The following is a 24,871-nucleotide window of genomic DNA, read 5'->3' as shown; positions in this document are numbered from 1 at the left end:
GCGGCTAATTGGCTGTTGGGGCAGGTGTAAAGCACACGGAGCGGCTGGCAAACAGATCAACACACAGACAGGCAGACCGACAGACCGACAGACCGACAGACAGGAACTGCCAATTCCAAAAGACCAAAAGAGCGCGAGTATTAAAAACAGCGCCAAGAATTGTCAAATTCGTACGCAAAATTCATTGGAAATGTTAAAGTAGTTGTCAGGCGTACAAATTGCGTTTGCGCTTCTATCGAAACCAAAACAAATTCGCACTCAAATCTGTGGACAGGTCGACGACAAGCGCGTCGCGTGGGCACCTGGCGGGCATTTTAAGTCGATCGCCGCTTTTCAAGTTCCACTTTGGGCCCCATTGCACATGTGCCGCACGTACGGCTCTATGTAGTTTTCGGGGTGTTGACGCCGCCGCCCAAAACGATAGTTGCGATAGTTGGGCTCCCTCGCCCCGTTGCTCGCCGCCTCCATGGACTCACCACCTTGCATACAACGCTGCTCATTAGCAACGTGATCAAATTGACCAAATTATTATGTAATTAGCCACAGGCTGACCCACTTTGGATTCGACTTATCTTGGCCTGGCTTTGACTCTGCGGCTCCGCCAGCTAACCGCCTTAAGTTTTTCATAATCTATGGAACGTGTCTGCCGTCTAGACAGGAAATGCAATCGCCATGACGAATGAACACATGCTTAGATATGTATACAGCATTTTTTAAAATTATGCGAATTTTAATGTCTTCAGATAATTATTACAATCGCTGTATTGTCAATAATATCAATAATAATACTAACTCAATAATCGTATATTATTTTTATTTTTTTGTCCGTTCGGCCAATTTTAATTAACAGTCATATGGTAAGGTGCACAATTACCCATGAAGTAATCAAATTATATTGAATTCATCTTTGAAATAATATAAATAATAATACAGTCTTAATGGCTAACTGTTGCTGTTATGATATGCGATGGAGTTTGGAAAAAGAATAAATAATTGATAAGAGGGAAAGTGTATTATCAAAAGTGAATAAAAATCCTTCATCAGAATAGACAATTGCATAAAATTACCGTAATAATATATATGCTTAAAGTAGATATGGCTTCTAAGCTGTTAAGAAATAAATGCTGTCATCCCTTACTTCAATATTTTTACAAAACATTATTTATATCATCTTTACTAATTTGCATTGGCCTATTTGTATTCCCGTATAATATAATAAATTTATAAACTGGGTAAAATATTTATACATTTATTTGTTAAATGATTATAGAATACATACTTTATTATCTATCTTCACTACTATGATTTATAAAGTTAGTTTAATTATGTCAAAAGCTTGAACCGCAATAAAGCTAATCATATTATATACATTTATTGAAAGACGCTCGTTAACAGATTGACCTGGCTGATCTATCCGTTGATATTGCAGTTGTATTGACATACAAGTGTATATTGCAAGAAATGATCAGTTCAAAATTTTTTTAAGATTAGTTCCGATTTCTAATAAATAAACAATAAATAGCAATAAATTATTTTGAGCTGTTGTCATGTTAGTGTAGAATTACGCCCCGATTTCGAGCGTATTTACTATTCGGTGCGGTGCAGCCGTAACGCTTTATTTGATATCCGAACTGAGTTTTGTTTCCCTATTGACAAACGGCAATTCACAGCTGGCCGGGCGCGAATATCGGGGAAGTCACGATTGATAACACCCACAAGTTGCTAGCATTAGTTTTTAGCACCATCGTGCCAATATAAACACGGAGATATTGGCAAGCCGCGAATATCGTGTGCCGCCGACAAATTCCGCACGTAGGCGCTATGAATTGTGTATGCCCAATGCAAATTGTGTGAATGGATTATTTTTGGCCATTATAAAAATGCTACATGATATGTTGGTCAGCTGCAGCTAACGCTTTCACTGGCAGCAGATTGCCAAATTGGTTGCAAAATGCAGTGCGAGCGCAAGTGGAAGTGAGGCTACCGATGGCCTTGCCCACACCTGCCCAGAATGGTGCAACCCCTGGCAAGGTGAGGTAGGCCTATTGAGCCATCAAATTATGACATGACCGGCGCGTCGACGAGCTGGCGGGCTGGAAATGGTTTATTGACCACGGCGCGCTCTTTACATAATGAGCGGGACTGCTGGAAGTGTGACGACAAAGCTCATTGGCCATTCCAGGCACGCCGGCCACTTGGCTGCCCCGGCACACATCGCGCATGGCATTACTTTCATTGCTTGGCCATTTTGATAACGTTCAATGGCTGGGACGACCGACCATGCCAGCTGTTCGAGCCGCCGGCCTGCACGTGCTATTGGCCAACGATTGCAGCTGCCTTCCAGTGCTATAAAACGGGTGGGTTGCAGCGGATTGGAGCACAGTTGAACGACAACAGCAGAGCAGCAAAAGTGTCTCAGGCGCACCGTCAATCTTAACTTTTGGATAACCCGAATTAAGCGTGAAATCTCCACAATGAAGGTGTGTGTGGGGCGGGAGATTGAGGTTCCCGAATTTAATCTAATTGTTGACGTTTCTCTAGTTCTTCATCTGCACTTTGGCTTTGCTGGGCGTGGCTCAGGCTGGCCTGCTGCCCCATTTGGAGCACGATGTGCACCACGAGGAGCTGCCACCCTACGTGGACGGCGACATTCATCATTCCGATGGCATTCATTTGGGCCACAGCTCCGCCATAGTGATCGACGGTAACGACCACCACGTGGACGCTGTGCCTCACCCCGTCTACCACCACGACGGCTACTCTGCGCACTTGGATCACGAGGTGCACCACGGCCATTTGGAGCATGTGCATGCTCCGGCCAAGATTGTCAGCCACGAGCCCATCCATGAAGTGGGGCCAGTGCATCACGTGCACAAGGTGGTGCACGACGAGCCACACCACTTCCTGCACTACAGGAACCCCGTGGTCGACCATCACATCATCCACAACAACGCTCACATCGATACGCACGCCCATGCCCACGCCGATCTGCACCACTATGCCCACCACTCAGCTCCGCAGGTGCACCACCACCACTCGGCTCCGCTCGTGCACCACCACAGCCACGCCGCTGTGGTGCACAAGACCATCTACCCCGCCCACCTGGATGTCCACAGCCACGCCAACCTGCTGGCCTTTGCCAAGCACCATTTGCACGGTAAATACGGCAAGGTCAGGATCACGGAGACGCATTACTGAGAGATTTCCCCACCACACCACACCACCGCACCGCATCCCACACACATAACACATAACACTTATCCAACTGCATGACGACGCTTTCATAGCTAATTTATTACGCACAACGTTTAGTTTGTAGTGCTCGAATAAACGGGTTGTTTTTAAAGATCTTTGTGTGCACAACTGTCTCTCTCTCTTTCCCTCGATCCACATCGATTGATCTCGTTGCCCCTTGGAGCAGCCCGGCCATGTGGCATATTCCCACCACGGCCATTGCTCAGCTCATCAAATCACTCACTGGCCACTCAACAAGCCAGCATAATACATCAAGCTGCGCGAGCCAACGTAATTTACTTGCAATTTAAAGATAAACAGGCGCGATAATGTCTACAAAGCATAAACGTGAGTTGACGCCTACAATAGTAGGCAGCAGTCGAGCTCGGGGCAGTGGCAGTGGCTGAGCAGGGGCTGCGACTATAGCTGGGGCTGTGGCTGTGGCTGTGGCAGTGCCTGTTCCAGAAGTAGAGGCATAAACAGCACAAGTTCAGGCCATACATCATCGCACTATCGCCTCAACCGCAGAGAGTGAAGGTGTTGCTGCTGCTGCTACTTCTGCCTCACGCCACAGCGTCGCTTCGTGCAACGGCAAAAAGCTGAACGAGCTTCTGAACAATTGCAAAGTGCCGAGCACGAAGCGAGCGCGCGATGCAGTCGACCCTGACAAACGCAAATGCTGTGGTTCAGGCTCTGGCTCTAGCTCTGGCTCAGGCTCAGGCTCAGGCTCAGGGCGTCGCGTCGTGTCCAACTGCATGTCTAGGGGCCAAAAGCGCATGCGCAACACGTGGCTGCAACACTCGCACTCACACTCCTATTCCCTTCCCCTTTCCGTTCCCATTTCCATTCCCCTTGCCTTTGTCATTCCCCTACCAAGAGAGCGAGCTCAGCCAAGCGCGGAGCTCTTCACCACCGCAATTTTCTAGTCGTGCGGCGGCTAAGCGCGTGCCGCGCTCATTTTCATTTTCATTGGTCCACTACAATGGGAAAGGAAATTCGGATTAGCCCAAGACAGCGTCGATTCGGTCGTAGCAACAGGCAAGCAGATGCCTAAATTCCCTAAATGAGATATTTCAACTGACAGAATTTGAAGTGCATAATAGAATAGGTGAAAATGTTTGCTAAGCCCGGTCGAGTTTCGGCAATCACTATTTAGCTAACTTTAATCATATTCGCTTAGTTTCATTGAAAATCATATATTTTATATTCCTGTATATCCTGCTTTAGAAAAATTGGTGATCAATGTTGACATCGACTATTTTAATTTATACACTTACAGAAGCATATTTCATCTGCATGGAAGGTATTGACACAGAGTATTATTTAATTTTCCTGCTACTCTGGACTCATATTTGGAGCTCCACTTAAGCTTTAGTCAGCTCTCAAAAGTCAAGCTTAAGGACAAAGTAGTTGCACCCGATGCTAGTGTATGTATATTATTAGCAAATGGCCAACAAATTCGCAGATCGCGAACTTTGCTCTTTGTCAACAGCTCGCATTGAGAGCTGGCAACAACAAAAGCAACAGCAACAGCAACAGCAGCAGCAATGGCAACGGCAACGGCAACGGCAACGGCAATGTCGTTGTTTGTGGCAACATTGTTAATGTGGCTAACGCCGGCAAAAATCGTGCCGCTCGAATCTAAACCAAACGCATCACGACTTTTGCTTTTGCTCCGGCACCTTCGGTCGCCAATGCTGATGGTGCGTTATACGATTTTGTTGCCTTGTTGCCTTGTCGTGCGTTGCGCCTAGACTGGGTAGCCACTGAGCATTGAATGTGCCACACGTTGCAATCGCTTTTGCAGGCTTGCCACAAGCAAGCACAACCTTTGATGAGCGCTGATGGCGCTGCTCAACACCTGCCAAAAATCGCATATACAATAAATCACAACAAAACGTTAACTTTTTTATTATGCTGCGCCGGGCGAGAAGAAGCTGTCAAAAAACACTGATGCGTAAAACACCCTCAACCTGCCGCCCGCTTCCCGCTGCCTGCTGCCTGCTGCTTGCTGCTTGCCGCCTCCTGCTGCCTACCTCCTGCCTCTTCCTTCCACCTGGCGGCAGTCTACGCTGCGCTACGATTAAAGTCAGCGTAGTGTGGAAACGCTAATGGCCAAGGTATACAAAAGTTCGGGGGTCCGCAGCTGAGCTGGGGATGGAGCTGGAGTTGGAGTTGGAGTTGGCTGGTCAGACAATGCCACAGTTTATATTGCAAGTGACTGCGTCGTTCGCTCGGCCTGGTCATTAGCAGCAATGCAGCTGCAACTGACGCCGAGCCAGTGTAACTACAGTAGCTATTCAACGGGGTAGGCAGCAGCAGCAGCAGCAGCAACAGCAGCAGCAGCAGGCAGCAGCTCACAATTGCAGACCCGGGAGTGCGCACTGCTGACTGCCGACTGCTGACTACTGAGTGCCGTCGTCTGCTTGGCAGCGTAATTGTGTTAAAAATTACTCAGGCATCTTAATCACTTTGGTAAATATTTTGCTTGTGAGGCAGCAGCAGAGTGAACGAGGTTAATGCGCCACAGCTGCAACAAGCGTCTCCAAGACTCAATGTTGCCAGAAAAGCAACAGCAATAGCAACATGCAACAGCAATAGCAACAGCAACAGCAACAGCAACAGCAACAGCAACATGCAGCAGCAACAGCACGCTCTTTACACACTTCAATGGTTTGTGTGGGTGTGCGTGTTGTTGCTACATGCAAAAGGCTCAGACGGTCTGTGCCAAGTTTTCATTCATGAAATTGGCCATATTGATGGCCAGGGCACACAGGTGGGGCGTGCGGGGGCCACTAGATTGCATGTTCGAGCTCAGTTCATTTTCAACAGCATCAAGGATCAAATGCATTTAATACGCGACGTTGCCAGCATCCGATGTTGCTACAGCAGAGAAAAAAGAAGCTTTACCTTGTTGTTGCTGCTTTATCGGGCGTGCTCATCTCTGTGAGGCAGCCGGTTAAGTACGGCTACGGGTCCTGGACAAAGGCGGGTGGCACACCTGCGGCAAACTGCTTTGCAATTATTACGTTTTGCTAATCTTGTTGTTGTTGTCGGTAAAGTTGTTGCTGCTGTTACGGCGGCTGCTGCTGTTGCGGCCCCAATGGCGATGCGAGTTATGCTAAATAAAGCCGCTAAGTCCCTTCGATGGCCGTGGCCTGATGATGTTGCAGTCAGCTTCTGTGTGAACTGTTTGCATGTGTATGTATGTGTGCGTGTGTGTGTTTGTGTGCTTGCTACACTTTCTCTGCTGAGCTCTGCACTCGCATCGGGGCATCATAATTTAGCTGCAATCATCATTATCGTTGCCGGCTGCTCTTCGGTCCGAGATTCTTGTGCAAAACGCCCGCACGTAGCAATTTTGGCATATTTTTTCTTGCAGGCAACAGGGCAGCAACAAATTGCAATTGGAGCGAAACTGCACCACCATCAGCAACAGCAGAAGCAGCAGCAGCAGCAGCAGCAGCAACTGTCAGACAGTCAGTCATTTAGTCAACCTGAAAGTCGGAAAGTCAAGCAGCCAGTGAGTCTATCATTCAGTCAGTCACAGTCCGCAAAGTTGCCAGCAATTTGCTCAAATAAAAACGTAAAAACAAAATGCAGTCAGGAAGCTGTTGCTGCTGCTGGTTCAGCTGCGCATGCGTCTTTGGCAGCATATAATTGTCTTGGGCGAGCGAGGATGCTTCAAGATCTGTTGCGTTGATGCAACACGGACGCAGCTGTGCCACTGCCACTGCCACTGCTGCTGCCACTGCTGCTGCCACTGCTATTTCCATTGCTGCTCTGGCTACTGCTGTCCATGTCCGGCGGCAATTGTAATTACCGCAGTTCCGCCTCCCGTTGTGCGTCTTGGCCAACGCCTTCGCCATCGCCATCGCCATCGCCATCGCCGTCGCCCATCGGCTGGACAAATGCGCAGTAGCCTGCCATTTCAGTTACGCCTGTAGTTTGTTATTACGCGCATTATTTCTTCAACCCTTCGCCCCCGTCTGGCCCCCTCTATCGTGCCTGCCCCTGCACAGCCGCCACATAATCTGCACTGATTGCATTCAGGCAAACACCGGCGGCAAAAGGCATTTGCATTATTTTCGCATTCCACAAACTTCAGCTGCATTATTTTATTTATTTTTATTTTTATTATTTTCTCTCTTCTCATTATTTGTTTAAGAAGTTGCTGGCTGAGAGTCCTTGAAAAGTATACTAGTTTCGTTTAATTGTTGTTAATGAAAACTAATTTTTACAGTAGTTATTCATAATTTAAACCGGCATGCATTTAAATAATGGATCTATTTTCAAAGAGAGTTAGTTACCTTTCCTATAAGTACTTGACTGGTTTCTAGTTAGTGTTAATTATTCTCGTTTTTATGGCTGCTAAGGATTGTCGATTTAAACCTCAACTACAGGTCGGCAAACTAACTTAATCTAGCTAAGCATTAGTTTACATAGCACCATAAAACACTCCTGAAAATGCCGCACCTCAAAGAACAAGCTAGCTCGTCAAACAGAAGGTTCAGACATGCTCGGCAAATGATATAGAAGAGCATGGAAGTAATTTGATTTTGTTGTCAACTAATATCACAATATTGTTCACTGATTCGCTTTTTGATGTATTGTTGCATTGCTTAAAGTAAACTAAATGTCCTTAATCTAGTACAATTATTTCGATTAATATTATCTTTTAGTTAATTTGGTTTATGTTGCATAAATCTTGGATTCGCATTCTTAGGTCTAGAAGGCAAATGTAAGCTAAGAGTTGAAAAAGTCTTTTAATTGTTGTTTAATTTACAAACTCTTTTCTATAATTAAGTTTTAGTTTAATTTTTAATTCGTTGACGGTAAAATTCGAAAAGCACTATAAAAATATGTGTGGAAGCGATTCGAGTAAAATTTTAATTTCATAAATTGTTCATTTTTTCAATTTGACGAATACTTATATATTTTTACATTTAAAAAGTTTTTTGCTTTGCTCTATTTATCTCGGAAATGGAGTTGTTCACTTTGAGTAAATGGATTTTGATAAAAAATACTTGACTTGTTCGTTTTAATTTTTTTTTTTTTTTTTGTTTGCTTATAAAGCAGCATTGAATGCTTAAATCTTAAACTTCTTAGAAGCAGTTGAAAAATGTTTAGGCTTATATTTATTTAAAACATGGTACGTATGCTTGGTAAATAGTTATCTATGTAATTAGTATTAGTCAAAAAGTTGATTTCTCTGCAAAAAACCGCATAATTTACAATGCCTTGATATTTATATATTATTGTATATATATATATATATATATCTATATATTATGTCTATATGTATTTGTATATGTACATTATCAATAACTCATTCGAGATTAATGCGTATCAAAAATTGGGTTTTTAAGGCACTTCCGTGTGACGGAAATATACTAAATTTACATACATATCTATATATAATATCTGTCTGCAACGTTTATTTATGGCCTGGCATTTGCGAAACTGTGTTAGGAGCTGGAAATACCCAGCTTAGTGCCACCTTTTTAGCTTTTTGCGAGCTCTAAATCTTTGGCTAACAATCATTTGGACTGGCTCCAAAGCGCAGTGCCAAAGAATTATGCTGATGAAAACAATAAACTTGGGCCACAGAATCAACCGAACCGAACCGTACCGAACCAAGCTCCAACGAGCCAACACAACACACAAACTTCAAACTCAATTTTCGCGCTACAATTACAAATGACGGCGATAAATTTCGCGATGCCCAAAAAGACAAAGGAGTTGCTTTAACAGCTAGCTGGGATGCCCGGCCGTCCTGTCCGCCAGACGGAAGTGATAATAAACGCACGACACGCGCGTTTGCTTAGAGATTTATGCGTGCAAAAATCCAGGCCGAGCTGCAAATAATGTCAACCGGCGGCGGCATCCAAAATGATGCACGGTCCACAGAATAGCGACTGAGGGATGGGGAATGGGGAATGGGAGTGGCGTACGCAATGGATTATGCAATGCGACGTCAGCCATGTGCGCCTGATAATTCAGTGGCCCCCGGTTCGAATCTCTGGCTAACCATAAGTCACAACAGACTCCCTCGAGCCCATGCCCCAGCCCCAGCCCCGCCCTGCTCCTGCTCCTGCCACTGCGCAGAGTGCAACGTGCAACATGACTAGAGCTACTTAGTCGGCGGCTGTGATTTATGGGTCGCTGCAGTTGCGGCTTTTGCCCGATCCCGCCATGTCTTTCAATTACGTCGCTTTAAAGCTGCCACCAAAAACTTTTGCCTTTGCTTAATTGCAAACCAGGCAAGGCAAGGCTGGCAAGGAAACCCAATGGTGGGGACACACAGGCAGGGGGTGCTGCCACAATTAACCCAAAAGTTAAACTGTGCCATGACTGCAGTTCGTGTTTGTTTTGCGTGGCGACTCGTCTGCACCCCTGCACTTATTAAGAAATTAATTTAGTCATTGGAAAACAAGGTCAGACATTAGCCGCAAACTGCATTGCAGCAGTCGCAGGTGGACCCACCCGGCTCCAGTGTCGCCCACGCCCCCGCCCACTCGGCGGCCGACTTCGTGTCGTTTGGCCATTAAGCCTAAAGAAATTTGCGCGTCGCCCAAGGCACGGGGAACTTGGGCACCCCCGCAGGTGGCAAAGCGTGGGAAAACTGGCCCGAAAACTCTCGCGAGGGGCCATTTGGGGGCCGTTCGTCTGCTGCGTGCCTGACTGCAATTTCGTGACCAGCTGAGGCTTCGCCATTTGCCATGTAAGCGCCTTCGATTGCCTAAAAGCTTGTAAGCCAGTTTCCGGGGCAAAAGGACTTCGGCAGCCCCACCCGCGGCCCAGCACGTCCAAAAGAGCACAGGTGGATTGGGAGAAACGAGGGAAGAGACGTCGCTGGGATCGAATGCTCAAGCAGCTATTTGATGTGGCCAAGGTAACCCAGATTTACCTATGATCTGTCTTAGGGCAATCTTGATCCAATAATTTATGTTGTGTCTGCGGTTACGCCTCGAATTCAAGTTGCTATAAACAAAATAAGAATTATAGCAGTGTGCCATAAAAAGAAAATAAATAAAGATTTATGTGTATTGTTTTTTGTTTGTCTGTATTTGATAGTATTTTTTGTGTTTTTATTTTTTATTATTTTTTGTTTTTTTGTCTTATTTGTTTTATTTTTCAAAAACATTTGAACTTTGAAACTAATCATAACGAACTACAACATAAATTAATAATTTATTTAAACGGATAATTAAAATTAATAATCAATATATCATGCGCTCAGAAAAATGGTAATAAATAACAAAACTTCAACTTGAAACAGTTATAAAAAGAATTTATAATATTGGCAAAACAGAAACTTGCCATGATTATAATTTTTAATAATTTTTGTTTTTTTTTTTTTTTTTTTTTTGCTTTTATTTTTCTTGCATTGCTTCGGATTGGCCATGAATGTTTCATTGAATATAAAATTGAACTAAAAAACATAAAGTTTTTATTTCATTGTATGAAAACCAAAAATATAAAATGAAATAAAAAGAGAGATTTTTGTTAAACAAAAAATAAAATAGAAATAATAATATAGAAATAATTATTAATTTAGCTTTGCAATCGCCTCACGTACGAAATTGAAATGTTTTAGTTTTGTGCCCTAGGGAGAATTCTTTGTCTTTTTCTGTGTGTAAAATTGTAAAACTATAATTAAATTAATACAAATCGTTGTCTTTTAGGCGCCAAGACGTTAATAGCTAAATGCGCAATGCTGCCGCGTAGAATAGCCTAAAATAAATTAGCGTACATTTATGTTAATCGTAATTAAAAATAAATTATAAATAATAAACCTAACAGCTAACGCTTTGCTTATGGTTTGTCCGCTTTGCTTTCAATTACTAAATACAAATACGTTAAGATCTATGGCGAACGTAGCCTAGATGGGTTGCATGCCTACCTAAATAATTTCAATGTTGTTCCAAAATGCCCAGAGGCTATGCTCCGACCTCTCCCCTCTCCTTTCCCTAGCTATGTGTCTAACTAACATAATTAACGAAACTAGCTAACAAACTAGCTCTAGCTAGCGCCCATATGTACTATGCGTAAGAGTGTTTGTTCATTATGACGTTAACTAACTGCTAAATTGTGGAACATGGAATTGCTAGCTGTATCTGAACGTTGTAAACAACATTAGCCAAAAATACAATACTACGAAATACCAACTGAGCCCGCCCCAGCTCCAGTTGCTCTACAACTAATTTAAACGCTAATACGTTGGGAGGTGGTCTGAGTTAACTCCGTCTGTATGTGTCTCTTGCGTGAGTGTGTGAGTGTGCCTGTGCATGTGTGTGTGGGATGCTTGAATAAAATGTAAACAAAATCTTTACCATATATATATATATATGTGTGTGTGTGTGTGTGTGCGTATGTGTAAACCTAAGCCTTTAACAGTAGGTAGTAATTAGGTTCTCAGTCTTCGCAGAGAGATTTTCAGAGTTGTGCGTAGCAGGAAGCTACAGCTGATCTATGGGCTCGACTGGCACTAAGCTGGGCAACTCTAGTGACTCTTCTAGAAGGTCATGAACTGTCTAGCCGCGGCCGCGTAGAGGTACCGTTAGGCACTCTCCGTCTTTACCACAATGGGCATGGGTCCGCCCATGCCGAGGGGAGACTTTTGCAGCAGCTCCTCCTGCTGCAGCAACAGTGGCAGATTCATGTTCATTTTCATGTCCAGCAGCGGCATCGGTGACTTGGTCTGTTCGCCCCGGTTGCCACCACCACCACCGCCGCCACCACCACCACCGCCACTAGCACCACCTCCGCCACCGGAGCCACGCGACTCGTAGCGTGTGTGGGTGCGCATGTGACGCGTGATCATGTCGCGACGGCAGGCGGCGTACGGGCACTGCGGGCACTTGTAGGGCTTCTCGCCGGTGTGGGTGCGCTGGTGCGTGGACAGGTGGTCGGAGCGCGAGAAGACCTGGCCGCACACCTTGCAGGTGTACGGCTTGACGCCGGTGTGCAGGCGCATGTGACGGGTCAGCATGTCGGAACGGGCAAACGAGCGATGGCAGACGTCGCAGGAGTAGGCTTTGGTTATGTCGTTGGCGGGATTGCGCGACTTGTGGCGTGAGGCCATGTGCTTGGCCAGCCGATCGTGCAGCGAGAACATCTGCCCGCATGTCGGACACACATAGGCCACGTCCGAGCCGGGCGGCATCTCCTCCACCACCGGCGACACGTCCAGGTTGTAGCGCCAGGCCACCGTCTCCTTGGTGGTGGGCGAGGCCACATCCCCCTTGATCACCGGCACGCCTACCGTCGTGGTGGGCACGTGCGAGTGCAGCGGATGCATCGGCATCTCCATCTTGATCATGGCTGCTGCCGCCGCAGCCGCTGCTGCGTGTGCCGCCGCTGCCGTCATGGCGTACGGCGACATTGCCGAGGGCGGCGCCAGGGTCGACGTGGGCGTAGTGCTGGTCAGCGAGGTGCTCGAGTGCGTACTCGATGCCGGAGAGAGCGCATTCATGCTCTCGAGACTGCTGGCGGCGCTCATCGATGCGGCCGGAGGTGGCATCATGGACGCGTTGGCGGCATGCAGGGGCGGCGAGCCCGACTTGAACTTCTTCGGGTCGCCGAGGAAATCGCTCCGCATACACAGGTCCAATGGACGCTCCTGTGGCGGCGGCATGGGCTTCTCGCTGGGCGAAGCGGAGCTCTTCTTCTTGGCCGGCTTTGGGCTGAGTCGTGTGGGCTGCGCTGCCGTCACCGAGGAGTCACTGCGTGGCGGCGAGGGCAGCGAGGGTGGCGGCGAGGCATTGACCAGCACGCCCGGCAGCAGCTGTTGCTGCTGGCTGCCATTGAGGTTGTTGCTGCTGCTGCTGCTGGTCGGCGTTTTGCCCTGGCTGGTCGGCGAGGTCTCCGTCTCGGAGGCGATGGAGGAGGGCGTGTGCTGCAGCGGCGAGGGGTACAGATCGTGACGCCGCCGGAACACCTCGTTCAGATACTTGGTGTGCAGATAGTAGCCAAACAGCGGCGAGGGTATGGCAAAGTAGCGATCGTACGGGCTTGGCATCGGCTCAGTCTTGATGTCCACGTGCAGCGGATTCTCCTTGGCATCTGTGGCCATGTCGGGAGCTGGCTTCGCGGAGGGCGTCGCGGCCACCTCCAGGGGACTCATGCTGATACGCGGGCTCTCCTGCTCGTCCTGGTCCGAGTGCGACAGCTCCTCCGCGGAGAGATCCGCCTCGGCCTCGATATGCTCCTCATCGCTAGCCGCTGCCAGGATGTCGCGCTGCTCCCGCTTGATGTAGTTAGCCTCGTGTTTCTGCATCGCATCATGCGCTGCATCGCCGTTGTCCTCGTTCTCTCCATCTGCCTCCATCTCTTCGATATCCCGCTCGTCCATATCCATGGGCTCCGTTTTGCAGGCGACGCCATTATTGTTGTTGTTGTTATTATTTATATTGCTGTTGTTATTATTATTATTGTTGTTGTTGTTGTTGTTGTGATGGAGCTTATCGAGCACAGCCGAGAGGCGCTTGCGTTTGCGCTGCTTCCACGGCACGATGTTGTTGTTGGCCACGAACGGCTGATTGTTGTTGTGCTGCTCGGCGCTGGCGACAGCAGCCGCGACCGCAGCAGAGGCAGCAGCCGCCGCCGCCTGCTGGTGCAGACTGAGGGACAGCGGCAGGTGCTGGTGGGGCATGGGATGGCGGTACTGCAGCTGGGCGTAGTTCGCATAGTGGGAGGCAGCAGCTGCCGCAGCCGCCGCCGGCTGCTGCGCTGGCGCGTAGTGCTGGCTGGCATGGTGGTACTGCGCCGGATGGTGGTGCTGGTGCGCGTGCGGATGTGGATGCGGATGCGGATGGTGGTGATAGTGGTGGGGATTGTGCGAGCCGGCGGCGTGATGATGATGCCCCATGGGGTCGGTGCCTTCTGCCATCGTCATTAGGTCAACTTTTTGTGGCGTGGGCGTCCTGCTGGCAACCTTCTGGCGATTATTCAGCTGCCTAACCTTGCGCGGCCAGGGATTCTTGCGGGCGGCCTGACACGTGCGATTCGACTGAAAGTAAACCAAGAGAACACGAAATGTAACTAAATGTTGCATTGCTGTAAATCTATTTATCTAGTTTCATATGTAATGAATAAGCTGATTGGCTTTGTATATGCAGTTGCCATACCGGCATAATGATTATGATTTATCCGCCTTTGATTATTCAACCGCGAAATCAGCTGCAAGCGTTTGATTAATATTATAAATTGGTTTCGTGTGAGGTGAAAATATTTGGTTGTGCTCCAGAAAGGATTATTGCACTGAAAGGTAAACTGCGAACTTCAAAAGATTCATCGATATGAAAGGAAAAAATGAAATCTGGCTATCTCGCTCTACGTTGCGACAAGTCAAAGTTGTCAATCGCTGTCCTACTCGCACTACGGCACTTGAAACGGTCTGGCAGCCTGTCCTGTGAAGGTCTTGGCCGTTTTCCTTTTAGCGTGAAACTGCAATCAGTAAACGGCTGACAAGCTAAAAGACATTAATCAAATAAAAGCTATGGGAAACTAATTCAGCTACAATAATTCATATAAGACACGAGAAAACTGCAATAGAAAATACAAAAAATGATGTCCCTGTCTCTCTCCTGATTTCAAATTTTCAAGCTAATCATGATTGGACTTATCCTTTCTTAAAGCTGTCAGCTTGCAAGCTGCATTTGCAACTGGCAGAGCCGTGGCGCCCCATAAACTGAGTCCAATCAGTCAAGCATCAAAATGCTGCACTTGCTCTTGGCTTTCGCTCAACAAATAAATAAGATAAATTTTCGCTGGCGCTGCCAAAACAGACAACGTCGCCGCCGTCGTTTACGCTGCGTTAGTTTTATGCGTTTGCCGTTTGCCGTTTGTCGCTAAATCTGCTGCTCCCTGGTCACGCCCTGGACTTGGACTTAAACCTGGCACAACGGGCGCTGGCGATGGCGCTGGCGATGGCGACGCCAACAACTACATCTCCATCTCCATCTCCATCTCCCGCTGTGGCTTTTTTTATTGCGCTGCCAGCAAATTTTATGGTGCTCAAGTTTATGACATTGCCTTGACCGCCGCCTGTCGTCGCATTCGTCTCTCTCTAGCTCGCTAGCTGCTCTCCACTCTCCTCTGGCCATTCCCCATGCGCCGCTGGCCATTCAAAGGCAAGTGGAAATCAATGAATGGTCGCTTGGTAACAGGGGCACACAGCATCCTAAGCCGACGTCTGGCGCCAACATTCGCAAATAATTAAAAGTTACACACATGAACTTCAGTGGTGCTCCCGTGCCCAGTGCCCAGTGCCCAGTGGCCAATGTGTCCAGTGGTCGGTGGTCAGTGTCAACTGGATGGCACAGGACAGCGGCAGTGCAGGCTGGCAGCGACGGCACGTCTGGAAGGACGTTTGCTGCATTGCGCTTATCCTTGTGATATATGAATATTGTGCACACACGCACCCAGCCGGCAGAGGGCGGAGAGTGGAGGCGCTGCCTGAGCTACGAGTTCTTGTACGCTGCACGCTTCACTTGCCTTTTGGCTAGCTCTATGGGGTGGCAGCCAGTTGGCTGAGTTGGCTGAGTTGGCTTTGTATCTGACATAAGCTGGCAGTTTATGGTGGGCCATCGTCGCTGCTGTTGTCCTTCTGTTTGCAATTTGCGCCTACAACTGGAGCCGTGGCAGGAGCCGTGTCCGTGTCCTTAACGGTCACGTGTTTGTGTTACGTGTTGAGAAAATGAAAAGAGTCCAACGAGCGAGCGCGTCGCACGAGTTGTGGCAGGCAGTTGCTCGGGTGTTGAAGTGCCAGCGACATGGACACCTGTGCCAGCCTCCCCTCCTGCCAGAGGCCCGACTCCTGCCCAAACACTGCACCAGTTAGTGGCTTGTTATTGTTGCTGTTGTCGCGTGTGTATGAATGTCTGGCGCACTCGTTTAATGGAGTGCGTGTGCCGGCCTTTGTCTGCTTAAAGTTGCTATTAACTTTTTCGATTTTACAACTTAAATGGAAATGCTAAAAACTTTGCTCGTTATGTGCCATATAATCATAACTCATGTTCTATTTTCTGTTGCACAGCAGAGCCACAAAAAAATAGACCCCAAGCGAATGGCGAACGGCGAACGGCAAACGGAGAATGGCGAAGGGCAATTAATATTCTTAATTAGCGTAATTAAACAACGCAGCGCTGACAACTATGCGAAAAACTTTAGCTCCATGGCAATGTTACCCCTTTTATTTTTCTCTTTGTGCCAACAAACATTGGGTTTTAGGTTTTGCATAAATTAAAAGTGAAAAGAACAAAAAAATATCAGGAAAAAAATAACATAAATTTTGACGCCCGCTCAAGGCTCCAAGTGGGGTCGCCTCGTTAGCACGCGAAAAGGAACTGCGCTGAAAATACCGAGAAAGAGATTTATGAATTATGGCTAGAGATTTTCATATTTTTTACACACACAAAGAGAAGGCGCTTAAGGAGGAGAATGAAGTGCTAATTCGACTCTTTGAGATGATTTTGGCACGCTTATTATGAGTAGCCTATATATGAAAATTGCCTAAAATCGTCTCTAAAACCCAATATAAGCTATATAATATAGAAACATGTAATGACTAACAACATGCACATTTATTAACGATATTTAAAAAACTTTATTAGCCCTGCTGAAAGTCAGAACTTGCCACACACAAACAACAAGCGGCGCGTCGTGAGTTTGGCAACCCTGAGAATTAGCCAGTGCTAATAGCTGCCCGTTTATGTCTTGTGCAATTACCGAAAAATAATACAAAATAGTAGAAGAGAAGAAAAAATTAAACATTTTATGATCATCTTTGAGGCAAAACATTTTATGGTCATTCATTCGCTGGCTCAGCAGCATGAAGTGAGTTTCATTAATGAAGCTAGATGTCAAATTAAAAATCTGCCAAGCCAACTTATAGTTATGAAGTGTGTGTGTGTGTGGGGGGGGGGGGGGGCACTTGGGGCCTAAGTAGCGCCAAAAAAACTTAAACATGGCGCTACGGGCTGCGAAACAGCGAAACATGCTTGTAAGCAAATGTTTGGAAAAACTGGAACAGCGCCGTGTCATTTGCGAGATACAGATACAGATACAGCAAAAGTATCTATGAGATACGCGCCAGAAATAATTAAGTGCAAGTCAAGTGAAAACGGGTGCGAGCGAGATGACAGATAAGCCGTGTGAGAGTGTGTGTGATATGCTTAATTACATTATTAAACAATAAACGCGACGAGGAAGCATTATTAAATGGCGCTCATTCGCTGTGCTCGGATACTTTTTGCTGGCGCTGCGCCGAGTGCTGAGCGCTGTTCATTGTGAGCTTAAAATGCAAAATGCAAATAGCTGTAAAATAAGAAAACTGTGAAAACTGAAAATGTGCAATGCCAGTGGAAATCTGATTCATTGACACTTTTGTTTCTCCTTTTTTTGTTCTTTCTTTGCTTTTCATTTTTTGTTTCCAGCTGCATAATTATGACAACCGTTTTAACACCAAATAAAACAATGCAAATAACAAAAGCGTGAACTACAAAAACCAAAAGCCAGGCACCAACAACAATAACAATTGCCATATTGTATTAAATGCAACGTAGCAGAGCGAGTGAGAACGATAGAGAGGGAGGGGGAATAGGTGAGAGTGAGTGACTGTGAGGGGGAGTTGCTGCAATGGCGGTCACAATGGGCGCCAGTCTTACTCTGTGTGTGTGTGTGTGTGTGCGTGATTGTTTATTTAACTTTAGTCACGCTTATTACTTACACACACAGACACACTGAACGCTGATGAAGTTTTAAAGTGGCGCCCCCAACTCCCTTGCTGCCCTGCTCCTCCTGGGGCAGCTATATCAACTCAGTTGTCACCGCAGCGATAAGAGCTTGTGTGTGCCTATGGGCGTCCCTGCGCCGAGCGCTCGCAAAGTTAACTAAACAAAATTGCAGAAATTCAAGTGTAAACAAATTGTGTGCACAGCCACGCCCTGAACTGCCCTGCACTGCACCCACACACACACACACACACAAACACACATACAGAGAGCGACCTAAAGTGGACTTCTTTATTAGCCATCTGTTTGATATTTGCACAAGATGTTGGCTTTCATTTTGATTGCTGCGCCATGCAGGCCGTGTGTGAGCGTGTGTTTGTATGTGTGTGTGTGTGTGTGTTGGATTGGAGCCCCACACATTAAACTAGCAAATGTCTTGCTGACGCCATTTAAGCACACTTCAACAACTTCAACAACAGCAGCAACAACGTGATACGCATTGATAATGGACAGCTTAGTGTTGCAGTAGCAACAGCAACAACTAAGTAAGGAGCAGCTAAAGCCAGTTGTGTATAGAGTTGTTCAGTCAAAGGCAAACAATGCATGACAGAGCACAAATATGGCCAATAAAATAAAACGCCATTTAAACAGCGCCACAGCACACACTCTAATGTAAATACAAAATGAAAATGAAAATGAAGTGCGCATCGAGTGAAAACATAAGAAAGCAAATAAAAAGCTGCTCATACGCCCACGCCTAAGCATGAACCAATGAGCAGAGCCCACTTGACGACCAGCAACATTTGAGTTGAGCCAGCAGCATGAGTCCAGCAACATGTTGCAAAGCTCACAAAACACGCCCCATTCCAGCGCAAGCTCAAACATACTTAACGGGCGGGCAAAGCTTGTTAGAAAGCTCTTTTTAATTGATTTAAAATGCACGCATACACACACACACACACACACACACACACATGTCTCTCTCTGTCTCTGTTGTTCTTTAGCTCGCTCATTTGTAATTGGGAATTGAGCTGTTGGCTTCGTCTGGCGCACTGCAATTAAAATGATCACCGTCATTTTAAGTGCATACGACTACGGATTGATTTTGCTGATCATTAAATGCCAGACCAAATTTGACGTCAATATGAGAGCTAACGATATGCTAATTGTTGCCGTTGCTATTGTTGTTGCTGTTGCTGTTGTGGCTTGGTGTCATTAATTAGGGTAGGATCATTGAAACCTCTGATCTCGGCCAGAGATTGACGTGCGGCCTACGCCGCCTGCACCGACTGCAGCTACGGCTACGGCTACTGTTGCACAAGTGGATAATGCCAGATAATGGCAATTTCCTGCCACTTGGCCAATTGTTGCTGCCGTGCCGCAACACCAACAGCAACGCAAGCACACACACTCTACACACAGACATGCATGCATGTGCCCCTGGCTGACCGCAGCTTAAATAAAATTACATTCAAATTCAATTGTAAATGCATTTTATCTGTTGGTTTTCTGTTGTTGCTGCCGGTGTTGCTTAGACTCTCCATCGCTGTAAACTGCAATCATGTTGCACATTTTTCTTTCGCAGAGCCCCAGCAACGGCGGGGTCGCTGCCTGTGCCTGTGCCAAGTCCGAGTCCGAGTCCGCGTCCGAGTCCGAGTCGCCGGCCTAGATGCTGGCCTTTTACAATCAAATGTAATTATTTTTGCAATATACACCTTCAGCTGCTGCTGCTGCTAGTGCTTCTGCTGCTGCTGCTGCTGCTGCTGCTGCTGCTGCTGCTAGAAGTTGCCGGCGTGGCAGCAACAAGTTGCTTAGCATACTTCCGTTTGCCACAATGGCCGGGCGATCGCGTGATCAAAGTCAATTTAGTTACGATATACAGACACATTTGTTTTTGCTGCTGCTGCTGCTGTTGCTGTTGCTGTTGCGGCTGCAGTTGCAGTAGGCAAGTTGCACGTGGGCTGGGCCCAACGATCCTGTCGTCATCTGCTGCCGTTGCATTTTTTGTAGCTGCCTTCTGATCGGCTGTTCAGCTAAATTAAACCATTGCCGCCTTATCGACGACTGCAGCCAGGGCTAAAGTAACTGCGGCGCCTGCGGTCGTCCAAATGAGAATAAAATGGGCCAAAGGAACTACAAGTGCTGGCAGGGCCCTGGCCAGGGTTGACTGCAAACCGGTTTGCAACCACTTAAGCGCTCCACGAACCACAATAGCCCCCGCACTCTCCATGCACTAAGCCAGCTAAACGCCCCATAAATGTGGTAGCTACCTCAAACATTTCGAAATTACAAAACATGATTCATAGACCCTAATCGCAGCGCAATGCTGAAGCGAGCTCCTGCTCCTCGTGATGAAAGTCCGTCCGTTTGCCTTGTACTCCAGGGTAATATTCTTATAACATATTGGTCTACTTTATGTTTATCATTCATTAAAACAATTAAAAGCGAGGAGAGATACTCTGCGAAGTGTTCTTAAGAGGGGAATGTAGTTGTGCAATTTTAAGCAAATAAAATATAATAATATAAAAAACTAAACAATATGAAATATTTAAGATTTACTAAATAAAAAACTCGAAATATATATAATTAAAATACTATATAAAGATATACATACAGCTTATATACATCTTTAATATTTATAAAAATATTCAATGATTGATAACATTTATATTAATATTTTAACTAATTAGAATTTTTCAAATATTTGCTTGATTTTTTGTGTTGCTGGCATTTCATCTATTATCTTTCATTTCCTGTTGCCATTTTTTGCTATTTCTTGCTGTCTGCATTGCTGCTGCTCCTCCTTTCTGTCTGCTTCTTCTTCAGCGACTTTGTGAAATGTTTATCATAATTAGCTACACGATTTTCTGCTTAATTGCCAAAGCGCCAAAAAAAAAATTAACATAGACCACTGACGAGATCGCCAGAAGCAAAGCGAGCCGAACTCTTGAAATATTTAACTAAAAATCTCCGAAATCCTACTCATTTCATGCTAATTACATGGCTAGGCAAATGAATGGATGAATGAATGGTTACTCGACTACGGTTGCTGCGTCTGCTGCGTCGATCCGCCCGCCATTTTGAGCTGGGTCCGGAGATGCGAGTTGGCAGCAAGTTAAAAATTATTTAATTTTAACCTTTGGGGGCCGGCAATCATCATTAACTACGCGTTTCGTATTTGTTTAGCTGGGCTTTGTGTGCTGCCTCGTAAAGGTTTTGGGTCACAGCCGAGAGGCATCTCAATCGCTGGCCAAGTCGTTTCACCCCGCGTCCGCCCGTTGCTGCGCTGCTCGTTTATCAACCAAAAGCGATCTTTGCAATTAGCCTTAAACGATTTTTGGCTCAACACTCACGCACTGCCATCTAGGTCAGGTGAGGCTGCAACTGCTACGCCGACTGCGACGGCAACGGCGACTGAGGCTGGACATTCGCCCGCTGTCCGTCACATTATCAGAACGAAATTATCGTATATCATGCAGCGCGGCGGCACAAGAACTGCACTCGTTTCGAGGCGGACGTCGGCAGCGACGTCGACGTCGTTGCATATTTATTTTTAATCATCTTTGTGAAAGCAGGTGAAATTTTTGGCATTTATGAAAGTATGCAGCGTGACTGGCACTGGGCAGGAGGCAGCCAGCAGGCCGTTCAGTCTCGGGCTATATAAAAATTAATATAGATTGCAGGGTACAGATACTCCCCGATACTGCAGGTACATGCTCGCCGGATCCATTGGTACTTTAATACTCGGCACTTGGCACTCAGCACTCGGCTGTCGGCTATCGGCTCTCGACTCTTTCGGCTGGCCGTTGCCCACTTTCAGGATGAGTTCGCCAGCTCTGGACTCCGCCAACAATTTGGGTTTGAAAGTTGCCTCGGCGTTGTGTGCCGGTGCTGTAAATTTATTATGCCAAAGGCCGATCATTATCGGGTAGCCAAATTATATATGCGCGCGCGCACATGATGCGCATTAAAGGGTTGCTGCTGCTCCTGCTACTCCTGCTGCTGCTGCAGCAGTTCCCACCAGCCAACGGCAGCAATGGGCAACATGTTGCTGGCAACATTACTCGTTCGCTGGCCCGATCGATCGCAACGACCACAAGGCAAAACTATAAAATGTCGCAGACTATAAATCCACTTGGAGCAATAAATTTCTCAAAATGTCAGCACAGGCTCCCGCATTAATTACAGCCTCCACTCGATGTTGTTGCTCTCTGTTATTGGAGCCTTTCTGCGCCTGTCTGCAACACCCGCATCGAGGTCGCTGTTGCTGTTGCTATTGCCTCTTGCTGTTGTTGCTGACTGTTGCCTGTTTGTTGTATTGGGTAATGTGAGACCCAGCGATTGGCAACTTGTAATCAATAGTTGTAACCACCAACAGGCACTAGCACCACCAACACCACAAGCGTGCACTAGTGTTGCTGTTGTTGGTGTTGTTGTTGGCGTATTGGGTTTTGACCGCAAAGCAAGTGCAAAACTAAAGCTTTCAATTTGCTTGTCGACGACTGCGTGCAGCCGGCAACAGCCAACAGGCAACAGGCAACGGGCAACGGGCAAAACTGGCAACAAGTTCTTTCAATTTGCGTTCGCAGTTGCGCCTGCCAGGTGGAAGGCGACTGCAGTCCGCAACAGCAATAGCAACAACAACCAGCAACTGGCAACCTACAAGAACAACACTCAACGCATATTCTCAGCCATTGGGAGTTGCACATGTTTTATGCCGCATTTTGATCGCCTACAAGACGCTGTCGCTGTCACTTTGGCTTACACAACAGTTGGAGGGGCAGGGCACGCTGGGGAGGAGCGAGGAGGCGCAGCGGAGTACCATTTCAATGAAACGATGTTATTTTTGAATAATGAGTTCTTTAACATATTTCATCGATATGTTTCCATCCACATATATAATAGAGAAATATTAAGACAATATAATGAAGATCGATAAATAGATGTCCGATAGAACAGGTTTCATTTCATGTTTGGTTATTATCGCGCAATTATGTTGTATTTGATATGCTAATTTCAATGTGTTTGTTTACTGATTTCCAATCCAGCCAAGACCTAAAGATGGGAAATTTTAATTTATTCAACTCGTGGCGGCTCCTGCTGCTGCTGCTGCTGTGCGGCTGCTGCTATTGTATCAGACAGTCGCAGGTGTTAATTGATTATCATTGATTGGCCTGTTGTAATTTGTGTCGCTTTTACTGTTGCACGATTCGTTAACGAAATTCTCGAACTCGACTCACTCAATTATGGGAAACAATATTGTGACAAATTAGTCAACATAAATCTACGCACTGAATATCACTTGGGAGTCTGAATGGAGTGAATGCATGAATGGAACTGCGCTCTGCCAGCGAGCGGCTGCAGGTTTTCTTCAGATTTTTTGTTAATTAAGCTGTATTTCATGCCGAGATACATTTAATGAATAAAAGCGACCAAGCCACCTGAGATACAAAGCAAAAACTGTTGCAAAAAACGGTTTTAAATTAAATGAAAAAAAAAAAAAAAGTTATAATGAAAGAAACAAGAAACAATTGTGATGACACCAAAAGCGCGTCGCTTTTGTTAGGGCGTGTCAAAAGAAATTTCAACAAATAAATTAAAAATTAGCTGGCGGGCAAAAAGCGCCAATCCAACGACTGACGACCAACGACCGACAACCGACGACTGAGATTAAGTTGTAGTTGCTGCCGCGCGGCCTTAATCGCCCAGCCAGCCAAAGGTCGCACTCTAAGCCAAGCAATTGACCACGTTTCGCATTGACGTCATGTTCATTTTAGCCACAAAATGCCAATTTTTATGGCTCGAAGGGGCAGCTGCAATAGTTGCCGCTGCTGCTGTTGCTGTTGCTACAATTTGAGCGCTGCCATCGTTTGCAAACTGTCGCAAGCAATTAATCTTCAAAAAGCAACAACATCGAGTGAGTTTCAGCTGCTGCTGCTGCTGTAGCGAAGTTGCCGCGTTTTTATGACAAAACCTGGCAATCTGTCTAAAATGTTCAACTTCACTCATTTTCAATGGCAGTTGCAATTCCTTAGCGGCCGACTTAGAAGGTCGCCTGCCGTGCAACGCCCGCAACTAAAAGCTGCCCCAGACGCAGGCGCAGACGCAGACGCAGACGCAGACTCTGAACGCAGACAACTGCCAGACCGAGAGGCTCGAGCGATCGGGCGAGGGGAGACGCCGCCGTAGCCGATGCGAAATTCATGCGAAACGCAAGACGACACTTGAATGTTGCTGGCTGGACAGGCGCACATGATCGATACGAATGAGAACTCCACCTGCCCACCTCCTCCGCCTCCGCCCCCGCCTTCGCCTTCGCCTCCTTCGCCGCCTTCTCATCTTGTCAGCTGCCTACTTTATGCTCCTGCAGTGCACGCATTAAATTCAAAATGCGTTTCAGATATTTTCTCATTTTTTTTTCGTGTTTGTTTTTGCGCTTGCGAAGGTTGCAAGCGTTGTCTGTGCATGGCCAGGCCAGGGTTGCCATTGTCAGCCAAAATACAAATGCAATAAAAACAACGAAACGAAACAAAGCAAAAAGCAGCAGCTGCTGCTGCTGCTTGGAAGCTTCTGATGTGTGCTTACCTCGTTGAGTTAGGATGTGTCGACTGCTGCTGCAATGACCTCGGGCATATTCTGAAAGGAAGAGTGAAAGAGCCGAGTTTATTAACGCTTCATTTACAACTGTTATTCGGCTGAGCTATAAAAGTGTTTGCTCTAAAATCGTGGTAAAACTTTCTAGAAACTTTCGCATGGCTTTTACAACGCGCTGCCCACTTTATGGGCACTTTACGAGCCAGCTTTATTTTTAATATACATATATGTATGCACATATATATGATATATATATATATATATATATATATATGTGTGTGTGTGTGTGTGCATAACTATGTTTA

At 46.4% G+C, this 24,871-nt stretch overlaps 2 protein-coding genes across 2 annotated transcripts in view; one reads left to right on the top strand and one right to left on the bottom strand.

Moving 5' to 3' along the window:
• Positions 1 to 2,366: 2,366 nt before the first annotated feature.
• On the top strand, positions 2,367 to 3,346 carry LOC108650328 (uncharacterized). Its single transcript, XM_018099443.3, has 2 exons — positions 2,367 to 2,480; positions 2,542 to 3,346. The coding sequence occupies exons 1-2, from the start codon at positions 2,475 to 2,477 to the stop codon at positions 3,196 to 3,198; spliced, it is 663 nt and encodes a 220-aa protein (XP_017954932.1). The 5' UTR covers positions 2,367 to 2,474; the 3' UTR covers positions 3,199 to 3,346.
• Positions 3,347 to 10,724: 7,378 nt separating this feature from the next.
• The window catches only part of klu (zinc finger protein klumpfuss), a 31,110-nt gene continuing 16,963 nt past the window's right edge, over positions 10,725 to 24,871 (bottom strand). The window contains exons 2-3 of the mRNA XM_018102598.3: positions 24,558 to 24,608; positions 10,725 to 14,248 (exon numbers count right to left, since the gene is read on the bottom strand). Of these exons, the coding sequence (XP_017958087.1) occupies positions 11,798 to 14,134 (2,337 nt within the window). The 5' untranslated portion in view covers positions 14,135 to 14,248; positions 24,558 to 24,608 and the 3' untranslated portion in view covers positions 10,725 to 11,797. The remainder of the gene's footprint in view (positions 14,249 to 24,557; positions 24,609 to 24,871) is intronic.

This window comes from Drosophila navojoa, chromosome 4 (genome assembly GCF_054131105.1).
Source record: "Drosophila navojoa isolate 15081-1374.11 chromosome 4, UAZ_NAV_1.0, whole genome shotgun sequence".
In the NCBI taxonomy this organism is placed as follows: Eukaryota; Metazoa; Arthropoda; class Insecta; order Diptera; family Drosophilidae; genus Drosophila; species Drosophila navojoa.
This window is presented reverse-complemented; position numbering and strand designations above follow the sequence as displayed.